The sequence below is a fragment of the Hipposideros armiger genome, unplaced genomic scaffold (genome assembly GCF_001890085.2).
Source record: "Hipposideros armiger isolate ML-2016 unplaced genomic scaffold, ASM189008v1 scaffold_1363, whole genome shotgun sequence".
Classification (NCBI taxonomy): Eukaryota; Metazoa; Chordata; class Mammalia; order Chiroptera; family Hipposideridae; genus Hipposideros; species Hipposideros armiger.
This window is the reverse complement of record NW_017732713.1, coordinates 143,800-156,805: the sequence shown is the minus strand read 5'-3', so window position 1 is coordinate 156,805 and position 13,006 is coordinate 143,800. Positions and strand designations below refer to the sequence as shown.

The window sequence follows — 13,006 nt, the reverse complement described above, 5'->3', positions numbered from 1 at the left end:
AGTAAAAGGAATAACAGGCATGAGAATTGGAAAGAAAGAGACAAAATAACCAATATTGGCATAGAGAATCTTATTAAAATAAGGAAGTTTAGTAGGTTTGCTCAATACAACAACAAATAAAAAATCAACAACATTCCTCTACAACAGAAACAACCAACTAGAAAGCATATTAAGAAATATGATACCCTGAACAATAGCAATGAAACTATAAAATTTCTAGAAACTAATCTAACAAAGAACATATAGAATTTTATGAAGAACAATTTTAAACTCTATTAAGGACTTAAAAGAGGAACTTAATAAATGGAGAGATGTCCATGTTTGTGGCTAAAAAAACATAAGATTGTAAAGATATTTTTTCCCCACACACAGACACACACAAAGAAAAATAATCTAGAAATTCTTTGTGGTTCCAATCAAAATTCAAGTGGACTTTGAAAGAATATGACAGATTCTCAAATTTAGATGGCAGAATAAATGTCTAAGTATATCAGGCACAGTTCTGAAAAATGAAGAGTAAAGAGAATATAACTGACATAGCTGCTCACACAACCACCATTTCTCCATTCTTCCTTATTGATAGAACTCCAATTATGTCCACCTCCTTCTTTGTGACTGAAAGAATGCTCTCTTCCATGTCATTCCTGGGCTACATCATAATTGGTCTTAGGCAATCACTGTGGCTCCATTCACTTGGCCAGTAATTGGGTTAGATGTTGGCATTTAGTGTGATCTGGCCAATCATGTATGAGGAGAAACTTTCCAGAGGTCTTCTGGGAAAAGTTTCTTCATTCTTAATTAAGCAAGAGAAGACAGTCCTTCTAATACTGTGCTTTGGTATGTCAGAATATGATTTATGCTACTACTACAGCCATTTTGTAACCAGGAGGAGAAAGCCACATTGCCAATGATAGCTGAGTGGACCCCTGGAGCTTTCTTATCTCATGACTTCTTGTTCATAACAGTAACTATCCCTTATTTGAGATTATATGTACTGATTTGAAATGATGTTGAAACATATTTTAAGTAGAAAAGAAACCAAAAATAGTTTGTAGAGTATGATTCCCTTTTTATAAAACAAAGATATATGTGTATTACTTACACTGTAATATGCATAGAAAATTTATCCATGGAAACAAAAGAATCTATTAGCAATGTTTACTTATTTTACATGATATCAGACTTTTGCTTTATAATACTTTTCTAATGTTTGAATGTTTCTATCATAAGCATGTATTACGTCTGAGGGAAAAAGACACGAAAAAAAGAAAATGGTGATGTATCAGGTCAGGGAAGAGATATAAGGGAGAACAGAGTAAAGGAAAAGAGCTGTGAAGGAAGAACAAGAAAACAGAGGTACTGGCAAATACTGAAGTGTGAAGTCAACATCCGGATGATGATGATGTAGGTTTGGGCTAGACTCGCACTATTGCTAACTGAAGCTTTAGCTTCAGTCACAGTCAAATTCTAGTTGCTGCTGTCTGTTCATGGACAATGAATGGGGAAGGATAACAAATTCCAGGCAGCAAGGGCTCTTCATATATCTGCTCCGAGCTGGCTGAGGAAGCCTTTGTGTTCAAAATCTTGGCTCATCTCATAGAATGTCCATCTGCATTGTCTGCCATGTGATGGATTTTGTGCCACAAGACGCAAGTTTCACAAGTCATAATTATACCACATAGTGGCGGAAGACTTAATAGACAACATAATTCTGCTGGGGAAACATCAACAAATCACTTCAGGAAATAGCATCCATCCATATGACATACACACAGTCACTAGTTTTGCCACAGCAGACAAAGACAGCGGTCATTGAAGTTGGTTGAATAGTCATAAATTAAGTCATCAAGAAGCTCAAATAGAAAACTCCTATTTTTATATAGTATAAAATCCCAGGATGACCAATTCCCGGAGGGGGGAAAACAAAACAAAACAAAACAAACAAACAAACAAACAAATATATATATATATATATATATAGTGCCTTTATATTTGAACAGAAATATAACTCGGTGTGAGTCAGTCATATAGTGCAGCCTGCACGGAACCCTGTGAAAACAGAAAATTGATTAATAACGTACTTGTTACAGTGGCAGGGACACATGGAATCTGTGACAGACTTGCTCTTTTGAGGAGAAAATGCTATTAATGTTCCAATAATGAGGTCAAAGTTGTGTTTTTATCTCCTAGTAGACCAATTTTCTTTGTTTTCAGGCTACATTGTGCAATTTGTTCTAAAATAGGACAAAGGGGAGGGCGCAGTGGGAATGTATGAATCTGTCTCTATTATTGTAAAGGTATGCAAATGGCTTGTTCTGCAGGCGAAAGGTAGAGAGAATCATCATTGCAAGTTTTAGCTAGTCATGTCAAGACCCTGGCCATTCTTTACCAGGGCCATTCTCTGGGTTATATTTGCTGTCAACAACCTTGAAAGTTGAGGTAATATCTTCCCCATGGGCAAAGTGCAGGCTTGCTTCTGCTTTCTATAAAAGTGTGAATTCCCCAAGGTCAGTGTTCCTCTGTAATGTAGCCACTGCATGTATACACATCTCTCATGTGTCCTATAATGCCTGAACAGAATTTGGGAGAAAAAGAGAGAATAGATACAAACCAATACGAAGCTCTAGCTATTGCTTTTGCCACGAATAGTAAAGTCCTTTGTTTCTGGCTCAGGAGTTTTGTGTCTTCTGTTGAGATCTGTGAAACAGTAATAGGTTAACTTGCTATCTTGTGAGTAGGGTAAAATCCTAGACCCTTCACAGTTCTTGACAGGTGAAGGTTAGGGCTCTGTTCCACACAATCATTCAGGGACCCAGGCATATTCCATCTAATGGCTCTCCCAGCCAGAGGCCCTCACCTAGATTTTCAGACTGTAGCTGACGGGTGAGGGAAGGACCAACATGGACTGCATAATGGGTTCTAGAGGCCAGGCCTGGGAGTAGCATATAGCCCTCCATCTACATTTCGTTGACAAGAATATAGTCATATGAGACCACTTTACTATTGGGGAGCCTGTGATGTTATTTTAACTGTGTGTCCCAGAGAAAATGAAACAGGGTTTGGAGAGAATATAGTGATGTCCTTGCCATGGTCCATCATGCAGATGTGATCATAGAAAATACAAAATTATTTTTGGAACTAGAATTTACTCAATGGAAGCTAGTGCTTGGACCAAATAAGATTAATAAATACTTCTAGAGTTTTGTTGTCGTTGCTGTTTTGTTTTTTGTATACGTGTGTGTGGAGCAATCAGCTTTTCTACAATACTGTCAGATGAGGAAAATAATAAGGTAGAACATTCTCTATTTTTTAAAGCAATAAAGAAGGCCTCATCTTGAGCTGAGGCGCTCTCTCTCTGTAAGGGCTTGAAGCAAAAGGAGAATTAAACTTGTCAATTAAACTTGCCAATTAAAGGTAATTTAGGCTCTCTTTTTTTTAAAGTCTATGTGGGTTTCATTTTACTTCCAGTAACTGCTCAGTCATTCAGATTGTCTCCCCTGTCAGAAGGTACCTGAGTGTGGAGGTGAGGAGAAAAGGATCCTGGGGTCTGGGGTTCTGAGGCTGGGTCCTGCACTGTGCTCCTGGTCCTCCCTGACCTCTGTGAGGCTGTTTCTCATCTTGCCTGGACACTGGACCTTTTTCTGGTATCTGCTACTGAAACCCACAGGAGGGGAAACTTGCAGTCTTTTCTCTCTCCCGATCAGTTCCTTGGGCTGGTCCCTCCATGGTGACTGAACTTGGCCTTGGTTGGATAGAAGAGGCGCCAACTCTTACTCTCCTGCGAGAGCCCCTCAATCATTCTAACCTGTCCCCTGGGATACACCTTGTTTGTTGTTCTCCTTCTCTGAGGGGACCTGAAATCTCAGCCTGTGCTCATGGAAATGAGGAGAAAGTCCCTCTTTCTCTCATATACCAGAACCTCATCTGGCTGTTTCTAGTGCCCCTCACCCCAGGCTTGGCCTGAAACAGGGAGGAATAAGTAATAGATCTAACCACATCCTCTTACTTTTCTCTTCTCCACCTACCCCTGGAGATCGCCTATTCTTTCCTGCACAAACGGCAGCTTTTTATATCACGGCTTGTATTCTCCCACTTTTTGTAATCCCAAATATAATATAAATTTCAGAGCATCAATCTTTAAGGAGTTTGAAAATGTAGAATCCCTTTCTCTCTCAACACACCTTGCCGCTCAGGAGCCTGCTTTTACAAGAGCCCTAAATGTATCTGTGCAATAAATAGCATTCTGTCCTTCCTCTGAAGAGCTGAAACCCACCACCGGTTCATTAAGTAGAAAGCCCCAGGACATTGTCATTTAAAGAGAAGGAAAACACATCACTTCACTCTTTCAAATGCAAATCTGTTACACTCTCATTCTTGAAGGAAAACTGCTAAAAATGTTGGTTTCCTTCCCACATATATTCTTCCAGTACAATTTGTAACAAATATTATCTTGTGGTATCTGGGGATATCATAACTTTCCTTTCTAAAACAATTCTAACATCTTGGATGACTTTCAAATCCAATAATAAACAATCAACTTCCAGTAATTACTTCTCTAGCCCTTTTCCCCAGATGAGTGTTAAGTAGTGTCTATTGTCTTAGAGCTAGCTACACTGGGAAACTTAATGTGGCTATTTTATGTTTTTAAGAGAGAGAGCCCTTGTTTTATTACAATTTTAACTTGTTTATGTCAGTATTACAATTAAAAGGTTAAGTTTTCTTGTTTACTGTTTCTTAATGGGATTTCTGAAACAAACCTACTCTTTGTGCTAGAAGTCTGAAAAATTAAAAGTTGCCTCCATATATTTGAACCCCTTTACCCATTTCACCCTCCCCCACACCCCTTTCCCTCTAGTAACCACCAACCTGTTGTCTGTATCTATGAGTTTGTTTTTTGTACACCTGAAACTTACATAATGCTAATAGCCAATGTTACCTCAATTTAAAAACAACAACAAAGCTGTCCCAAATAGAAAATTAGGAAATATAACCATAGATGTTTGCTAGTCTAAACATTCTACAGGAAGAGTTGCTCTAAAGCCAGAGTTTGATGTGGCAGTGTCATTGGGTACATGACTGCATTAAAGCATGTCCTGAGATTCAGGTCTCAGTTTCAGGTGAGCATGGAGGAGGAATAGAAGCGTTTAAGCAACCATGGGGCCAACCACTGGGTGTAGGGATAGATGGAGGAGGTGAGGAGTCCTTTAAACTGGTAGTTAAAAATGAGGAAAATAATAAGAAAGGAGGTAGAACATTCTCTATTTTTCTAGAAAATAAAGAAGGCCTTCTCAACATCCTGACTACACCTCTGACAGAAAGACATTTACTTAACCACAAACACTGAGGAATATTGTGTACTTACATATCATGAAAACATTTTCTGATACTTTGAGTTGTATTTTTATAAGTAGAATAAGCTGCCTTGTGAGTAGTGAGTTTCTTGTCACAGGAAGTATTCAAACAGAGGCTGTTGAGACTTATTGAAATAAGAAAATAGATTCCTTGTTAATTTACATGTTACAAGATCTATAGTCCTGTGGAATCTCAATCCAAAAGAGCAAAAAGACAAAAAAGAAAACCCTTTGGACTTGAGGAAGAAAAATCATGTCATTCAAAAAAAAAAGAAAAGTTGTGCTCTTAAGAATGAAAACATATTCAATAATTAGGAAGTGCCCTTGTTGATTCATTGATACAATTTTTCCACTTCTTTATTTTTATAACCTCAACAACACAAATATCAAAGTACCTCAGCCTCTGCAAGGAGTATCAGCAATACTCCTTGGATATGGATAATATTGGCTATTATCCATAGCCAATAAAAGGCTGCCAGAAGATTTTTTTACCCACATCTGCTGAGCATGCACAGTAATTTCTGTTTTAGCAGCTTCCAATGATCTAAAGTGGAATAGAGGCCAGTGTGCACCTTTCTTTTGAAAGAATTATAGATACCCCAAATACCACTGATTCAGAACTGCATAAGCCCTCGGAACCCTCCAATCCTCTTGCCTGCCCCTCCCCCAGCTCCTTTGCCAGCCACGTCCACTTCCTCCCTCACCTCGTTCATGCCCCTGAAGTGGCATCACTGACTCTTAGTCTTGTTGTCTTTTGGGCATAGAGTAGGTATCCCAGGGAGAAGCACTGGTTTGTTCAACAGTACCCATCCCTTGCCCTTTTTGTCCTTGTCTTGTGGCAAAAGAGAAAGCAATATAAAAGAATATTACAATAAAAATAAAAGCTTCTCTGGCCACTGATGTTGGAGAAATGGAGCCATAGAGCTTTGTCCAGCCTTTATGGCAATGATGAACTCAGAGTTTAAATTAAAATGATAGCTTTGCCACTATTAGCTGTGTGACTTTGGGAAAAAAAATAATTCATTTCTCTGTATTTCATAGAGCACATGAAATAAGAAACGAGGAGAGTAAAATTCCTCCCTCATAGAATTGTTGTGAGAATTAAAAAGTTAATAGATATAAAGCATTCAGAGTAGTGTCTGTCTATATAATAAGCCTGATATAAATGTCAGCTATTTCTGCAGTTGTTTGTTCAGGTAGAAATGAAGAACAACAAAGATGAAGCTGGAGTCCTCCCTTCTATTGTGATTTAAGTGTAGTTCTTCTTGTTCAATCTTCAGGAAAACAACTGACTCACTCTATTCACCTCAAGGCATTCACATGCCCTTTCATTGATTGCGTTTTCTTTATAGCTAGCTACCCATCAGCCAGTTGAGGCGATTATTATACAGCCCCTTAGCTTTCTCTGCTCTACACTTGATAGTTTGACATCCCTAAAACCCATCTCATATATTTTCATAGCAGATGGTGGATTACAAAATTTTACCCTAAAGTGACAGCCCACAAATTTAACACTAATAACACTGCATAAGCCAGGAGCTGCCCAAATCACAGAGCCAATAAATAATAACCGAGGGAGTTAACACTAATTGAATTAGTCTGACCATACCCCAAAATACAAAATTATATGTATTTTATATATTTACACTATGAAGTGGCTATCTTTTGAGAAATATTTATACTCTCATGTAATTAAAAAAGTAACTTCTACGTGAAATACAATGATGCCCAGTTAGGCAGGATTTTTTAAATGTGGCCATTTGAAACTCCTGGCTCCTTTTCTCTCTAGGCAAGCCCACTTATTCCACTTGGTCAGCATTTTTTGTTGTTGCTACTCAAGGAAGAGACTTGAAGGCCCCTCATCCCACAGGTTTGTCACAGTAATGCTGAGCGGCAGTGACAGAAGTCATAGCAGATGAAAAAGGAGTCTCCCCAGGGACAGATCAGAGTCTCCAGTTCCTTCTTTACCTGGCACTTGGACACAGAACTGGCCTTTTTCGACTAAGTAAGCCTTCAGGTTCATATACATTTTATTGGAGGCTAGGAGAGAAATACATGTAGTCCTGCTAACTGGAGCAAAAAGGAGACCGAGCAATTACAATGCCTATTAAAGGAGATAGGTGTTATAAGAAAGCAATGGAAACCAAGAGAAGAGAGGGGTGCCAGCAGAGCAGAGCGATAAACAGCGTCCAGGGCTGCCTGGATTTAACAAGATCACTAACAATGCTTTTTTGCCGTCTCTTGGATTAGTGGTTTAAATCTTCCACCTTGTGAGCGCAGTTTCAGTGGGAAGGTTGAGGAAGAAGTCAGAGTTCAGGGGATGGAAGAGTGAATGGCCAGAGAGGATGTAAAGAAAGCAAAACGTACTATTTTCCCAAGGAGTTTGTTTGACAAAGGAAGGCCCAATATCTAAAGATTGACATAGGGAAGAGTGAGAGCAAGTGTATATGTTGAGATTAAGAACAAGTAGAGAGGAAAGCTTGAAAATAAAAGATGAAGAAGAACTTGGAGGAATTTTAGGAGGAAACTGCGTGGGTGTGACTTAAAATACAGGTACAAGGACTAGCCTGAGAAAGGAGAAGGGGTTCCCCTTCTTAGGGCAGAACAGAGAGGAATAGATAAGGTTTGAAATAGCTACTGGGAGGAAGGGCAGAGGCAGCAGACCAGCGACAGAATGAGGTCGCCTATGAATTGCTCACTCTCCAGCTGAAATTGCTCCAGCACTCCAGCACCAATGTGGTAGAAAAAGCTGGGTAGCTCGAGTGAACCAGGGCTGGGGTTTTGTCAGCTAGTATAACATGAAAACAGATTTTTGGATTTGCCCAGGCAGACGACACACTTGTGTAATTCCTTGGAATAAATCTCTCTTTTTCTCTCTATAGATAGATACAGATGATGATATAGATATAGATACACAAGGTCATATAGTTAGAACTCATCCTAAAAACAGTGCTACATAACTCAGTGCTAAATATCACTATGGTCACCTTCAAAGTACTCCCCTTGGGAAGCTATGCACCGATGCCAGTGCCTAGTCCACCCTTCAAAGCGATTTTGGAGCCCTCTGGAATGGCCATCAGAGCTGTCATCGTATTACCCTTGATGTCCTGAATGTCATCAAAATGCCTTCCTTTCAATATTTCCTTTATCTTCAGGTAAAGAAAGAAGTCATTGGGGGCAAGATCAGGTGAGTAGGGAGGGTGCTCCAATACTGTTATTTGTTTACTGGCTAAAAACTCCCTCACAGACAGTGCCGTGTGAGCTGGTGCATTGTCGTGATTCAAGAGCCATGAATCGCTGGCAAAAAGTTCAGGTAGTTTTTGTCTAACTTTTTCATGCGGGCTTTTCAGCACTTCCAAATAGTAAACTTGGTTAACTGTTTGTCCAGTTGGTATAAATTCATAATGAATAATCCCTCTGATATCAAAAAATGTTAGCAACATCGTTGCAACAAGTTCAGAAAATTAATTGTCAGATTAACTTCTATATATATCTGATGATATAGATATAGATGATATAGATATAGATAGATGTAGATAGATATAGATATAGATAGATAGATATAGTTATATATCATGGTGGCTGTGTTTCTCTGGTAGGACTCTGATACAGAGTTTAAGTAGCTTATTCAAAGGCATACCACTGGTAAATGGTAGAGCCACTATCCTGACCTGGGTGGTCTGGGCCTTGAACCAATGCTCTTAACCCACCACTCTACACTGCCCCTCCCACAAATTCCAGTCATTATAGGTCTAATTGAATATTCAGAACTTGGCCTTGTGGGAAAAAGCAAAGAGAAAGAAACGCAAAACACACGAATGAAAATAAATATAGTATAGAGGAGTTCGTTATGCATAGGGCTATGCAGAGTAAAGATTAGTGTTAGTCCCTATAGGAGAAATTTTGAGTTACATTAGGGAATAAAAATGAAGAACGTGTATTTATTTGCTTAGGAGAAGAGAAGCACATTGTAAGTGGAGTGTATGTCACATACAGAAGCCCAGTGTAAATCAAGTAGAATTTGGCTATGGCAAGCCTCCAAAATGAAAAGTAATGAGCAAAGTGTATGAAATCTGTATTAGTTATCAGTTGCTGCATAACAAAGAGAGGGCTGCAATCAACTGAAAACTCACTCTCTTACATGTCTGGGAGCAATGCCAGTTGTTTGGGGTTGATGGTCTTTTTAGGTGATCTCTTCACATGAGCCATTTGAGCTTCTTCAAAACATGGTGGCTTGTTTCCAAGGTTGGGGGGGGAGAGAGAGAGAGAGAGAGAGAGAGAGAGAGAGAGAGAGAGAGACAGGGACAGGGAAGGAGAACTGACTATATCACCTTTTTATGATGTATTCCCATCAATATTGGCAATATTTCCTCTACTTTCTTTATTCCTTTGAATCTATTTCCAATTTCAAATGGAAAACAATTACATGTCACGGATGGAGAAAAGCAAGGTTCTGGAGAGCATGTAAAATTGAAAATATTGCAGTGTAAATTTTGGAAAATATAATCTGCTGCACACTAGGTCACGGCAAATGAGTCCCATTGTGAGCTGGGCCAATACCTCTTTTAAATACTTACTGATAAAACCTTGTCAGGGGAAGGAGAAGGGTGTATCACCCTCCTGTTTGCTGTTAGTTCCTTCATCCAACGCTCCTTAAACAGTGTTCTGGCTTTTAAAGCAAACCATTTAATTTCACACCTCAAGCTCAGTGATATGTAAAATACACATAAACACTTTCTGTTGATGTTTTGTCATATCACCAGTGAGGGAGGGGAGAGCTCAGCGCTGAGCAAGTGTGGTCAATACCCAGCTCACACTCTAGGCTGGAATTAAAGTGAGGATAAGACAGGTAAGGTTGTTTTCATTCAACCTGGAAAATGACTTCCATTCATGGCGGAAGCATAAACAGAACCTGAATGCACGTGGTAATTATTCTTCCTGTTGAGGGCACACCAACCTGGGTTTTCTACTCTCATTAAGTGGTGTCATGATAGAACATGCTATCACCACCTTCTTGCCAGTGAAGCTTAAAGACACCACAGACTCCAATCTAGTGATGTATGAATTTTTGCTCTGGTTCAAGGATGCTGTCAAAGATTCACAAGGTTTCCCCTAAACGTAGCTTCTTTACCTTACACTAATTGAAGCTTGGCTAGTTGAGTCACTCCACTCTGCATCTGTGCACTCTTTTACCTTGCTTTTGGAAGGATTGAGCCAATATTCTCACTTTCAGTCTAACTGGAGCCACTGACTTTTTCATGTATGTTCTGACAGCAATAAACACACTTTCTCATCTATTTTTGCACTAATTGATTTTTTCAATGCCACCAACAAGCCACATTGATTGACTCATTTACTTTATCAATTACTTCTACCAACTGCTAAAGTCCTAATAATCTAATATCAAGGATATGAGAATTTTTAGAAAACTGTTGGAAACTGATAGAAAGTTTTTAGAAACAAGATAGAAATCAAAGAGAAAAAAGTAAAGGTACTTCAGAAATTATCAAGCACTGCTATTTAAATAATAGCATATATGAGAGCCCGCCCGTGACCATGGAGGCCAGAGCACTCTGGCTGCTGGCGGTGGTCCTGGCCTTGGGCTTCACCAGCTCATCTGGGGAGTACGTGGGCCTGTCGGAGAACCAGTGCACCGTCCCGGCCAAGGACAGGGTGGACTGCGGCTACCCCCAGGTCACCCCCCGAGCAGTGCAATAGTAGGGGCTGCTGCTTCGACTCCAGCATCCCCGAGGTGCCCTGGTGCTTCAAGCCGCTGCAGGAATCAAAATGTACTTTTTGAAGCCACACCCGCTGCCCCCGGACACCCTGGGAGGTGAACTTCCACACTCGGGCATACTGCCCACTCATCTCTGCTTTCCTACCACCCTGCTCCCGGCAAGACTTCCTCTGAAAGCTGATGCCTCTAGGACCTGACGTCTTAAAGAATAAAGATCCATACTCAGCAAAAAAAATAAAAAAATAAAAAAATAATAACATATATGTGCATACAAACATATATTTATATATATACAGGTATATAAAACTTTTCCATTTTTTTTGTAGAGTTGTATAAATACTTATTATGTGAAGGACCTCCTGGTAGTTGAAGCAGAGGAAGCCGGGAATACTGGGGGACAGTTGTAGGAACTGATGTCAGAGAGGGTGTTGGGGGACAATTCAGGTAGAATCTTGGAAGACCTTAATTGCATTCTAAACACAATAAGACATCAATACAGGGTAATTGGGTTAATGGACAGAGCTTGATTGGGGCAGCTTTGTGTTCTAGATGTCGCTATTACCATTGTACCTGGTTTGTTGCTGTTGTTTAACTTTTCTTTATATTTGCTCTGTATATGATAATATTTCAGGACTTCCCAGGGTTTTTGACCACTTATACTTGAGATTAGTTTTGACCATCTTCCCCTAAAACCCATAGCAAAGGATAAACTTAATGGACAGAAGAGTGGTCTGGGTGACCTAAAAGCCCCATCCAAGCATATAATACCACATAGTATCCTTTGGGAAACTTCCATATATGGGAAGCAGGACACCTAGCAAAAGCAGCCTGTCTAATCCTCGCTATGGTGTTACCTACAATTGGTGAGTGGTGTCTTTCATGTCCTCAATAGAGAGACACATCTCTTATCACCTCCATTTCAGGCCTAGCATCTATACAGAATCATAAACAATCAAGACCTACATCTTAACAATTGATCCAACACACAAATCTCTTGCTCATCTTCCATTTTATTCATTTATCATGCATCTAATAATGAACTGTGTTAACTTCTTTGTTAGCCAAATTTTTCTAATTTGTTATTTTTTTAAGCATCACCAAAAAAATGTTCAATGTCTCTATTACTAAAAAAAAAAAAAAACAGTTGACTAGGAGTGAAAGATTGTTCCAAATCCTCCTAATATAAATTAGCATGCATGTGGTTTAAAATGTGACAGGTAATTGGTTTTCCATAATGTAGAATCCTAGAAAGCTAGTTTACAATGAATAATATATCTGGAAGGCCATGGCCATTAATCTGAATCTCTGGGGCTCTGCTGTTTCAAAGGAGAAAATATATTCTGTATATAATTGCATGGCATTTTCAGTGGCTGCAGAAATAGCACTAACTAAGTACCTTTGATTATAATATTAACAAAAATATTGGTAGGGCACTTAACAATTTTTAGTAAATGTAATACATTCATAGCTGGCAGGATATGCTGGTTTTTAAACATTGAAATGGACTTCTTTCTAATTTTTCTTTGGTTCTGACCTAGAAGTAGAATTTCAAATTTTGCTAGGAAGAAAAGATGCCTACACCAGTGTGAAACATTAGCATCATGCCAAGTATATGAGGAGTCTGTGAGGGAAGTTCAAGACAACTTCTCTCTGTGTCATGTAACCAAAATGGAATGTTTCCTGGGACATCAAACTATGATAAATTATCTGCTCCAGGGTGTTTTTTAAAAAAAGGGGATGTGCTGATTTCAGTTAATAATGTACTCCATTGTTCCTCCTCACTTCTCTGGGGAATATCTCATAACTGAAGGAAGGAAACAGGCAGGAAGCAATTAATTACAACAGAGTCAGATACTTTCAGCAATAGAAGGAGCAAAGTAGAAAACGATCCCAGTTTTCCTAATTCTAGTTCACTCTT

General features: G+C 39.2%; 1 protein-coding gene across 1 annotated transcript; it reads left to right on the top strand.

Moving 5' to 3' along the window:
- The first annotated feature begins 10,907 nt into the window (after positions 1-10,907).
- LOC109377324 (trefoil factor 3-like) lies at positions 10,908-11,151 on the top strand. Its single transcript, XM_019633632.1, is given in 2 exon segments — positions 10,908-11,051; positions 11,053-11,151. Coding segments are annotated over 2 exon segments (243 nt in total).
- The last annotated feature ends 1,855 nt before the right edge of the window (positions 11,152-13,006 follow it).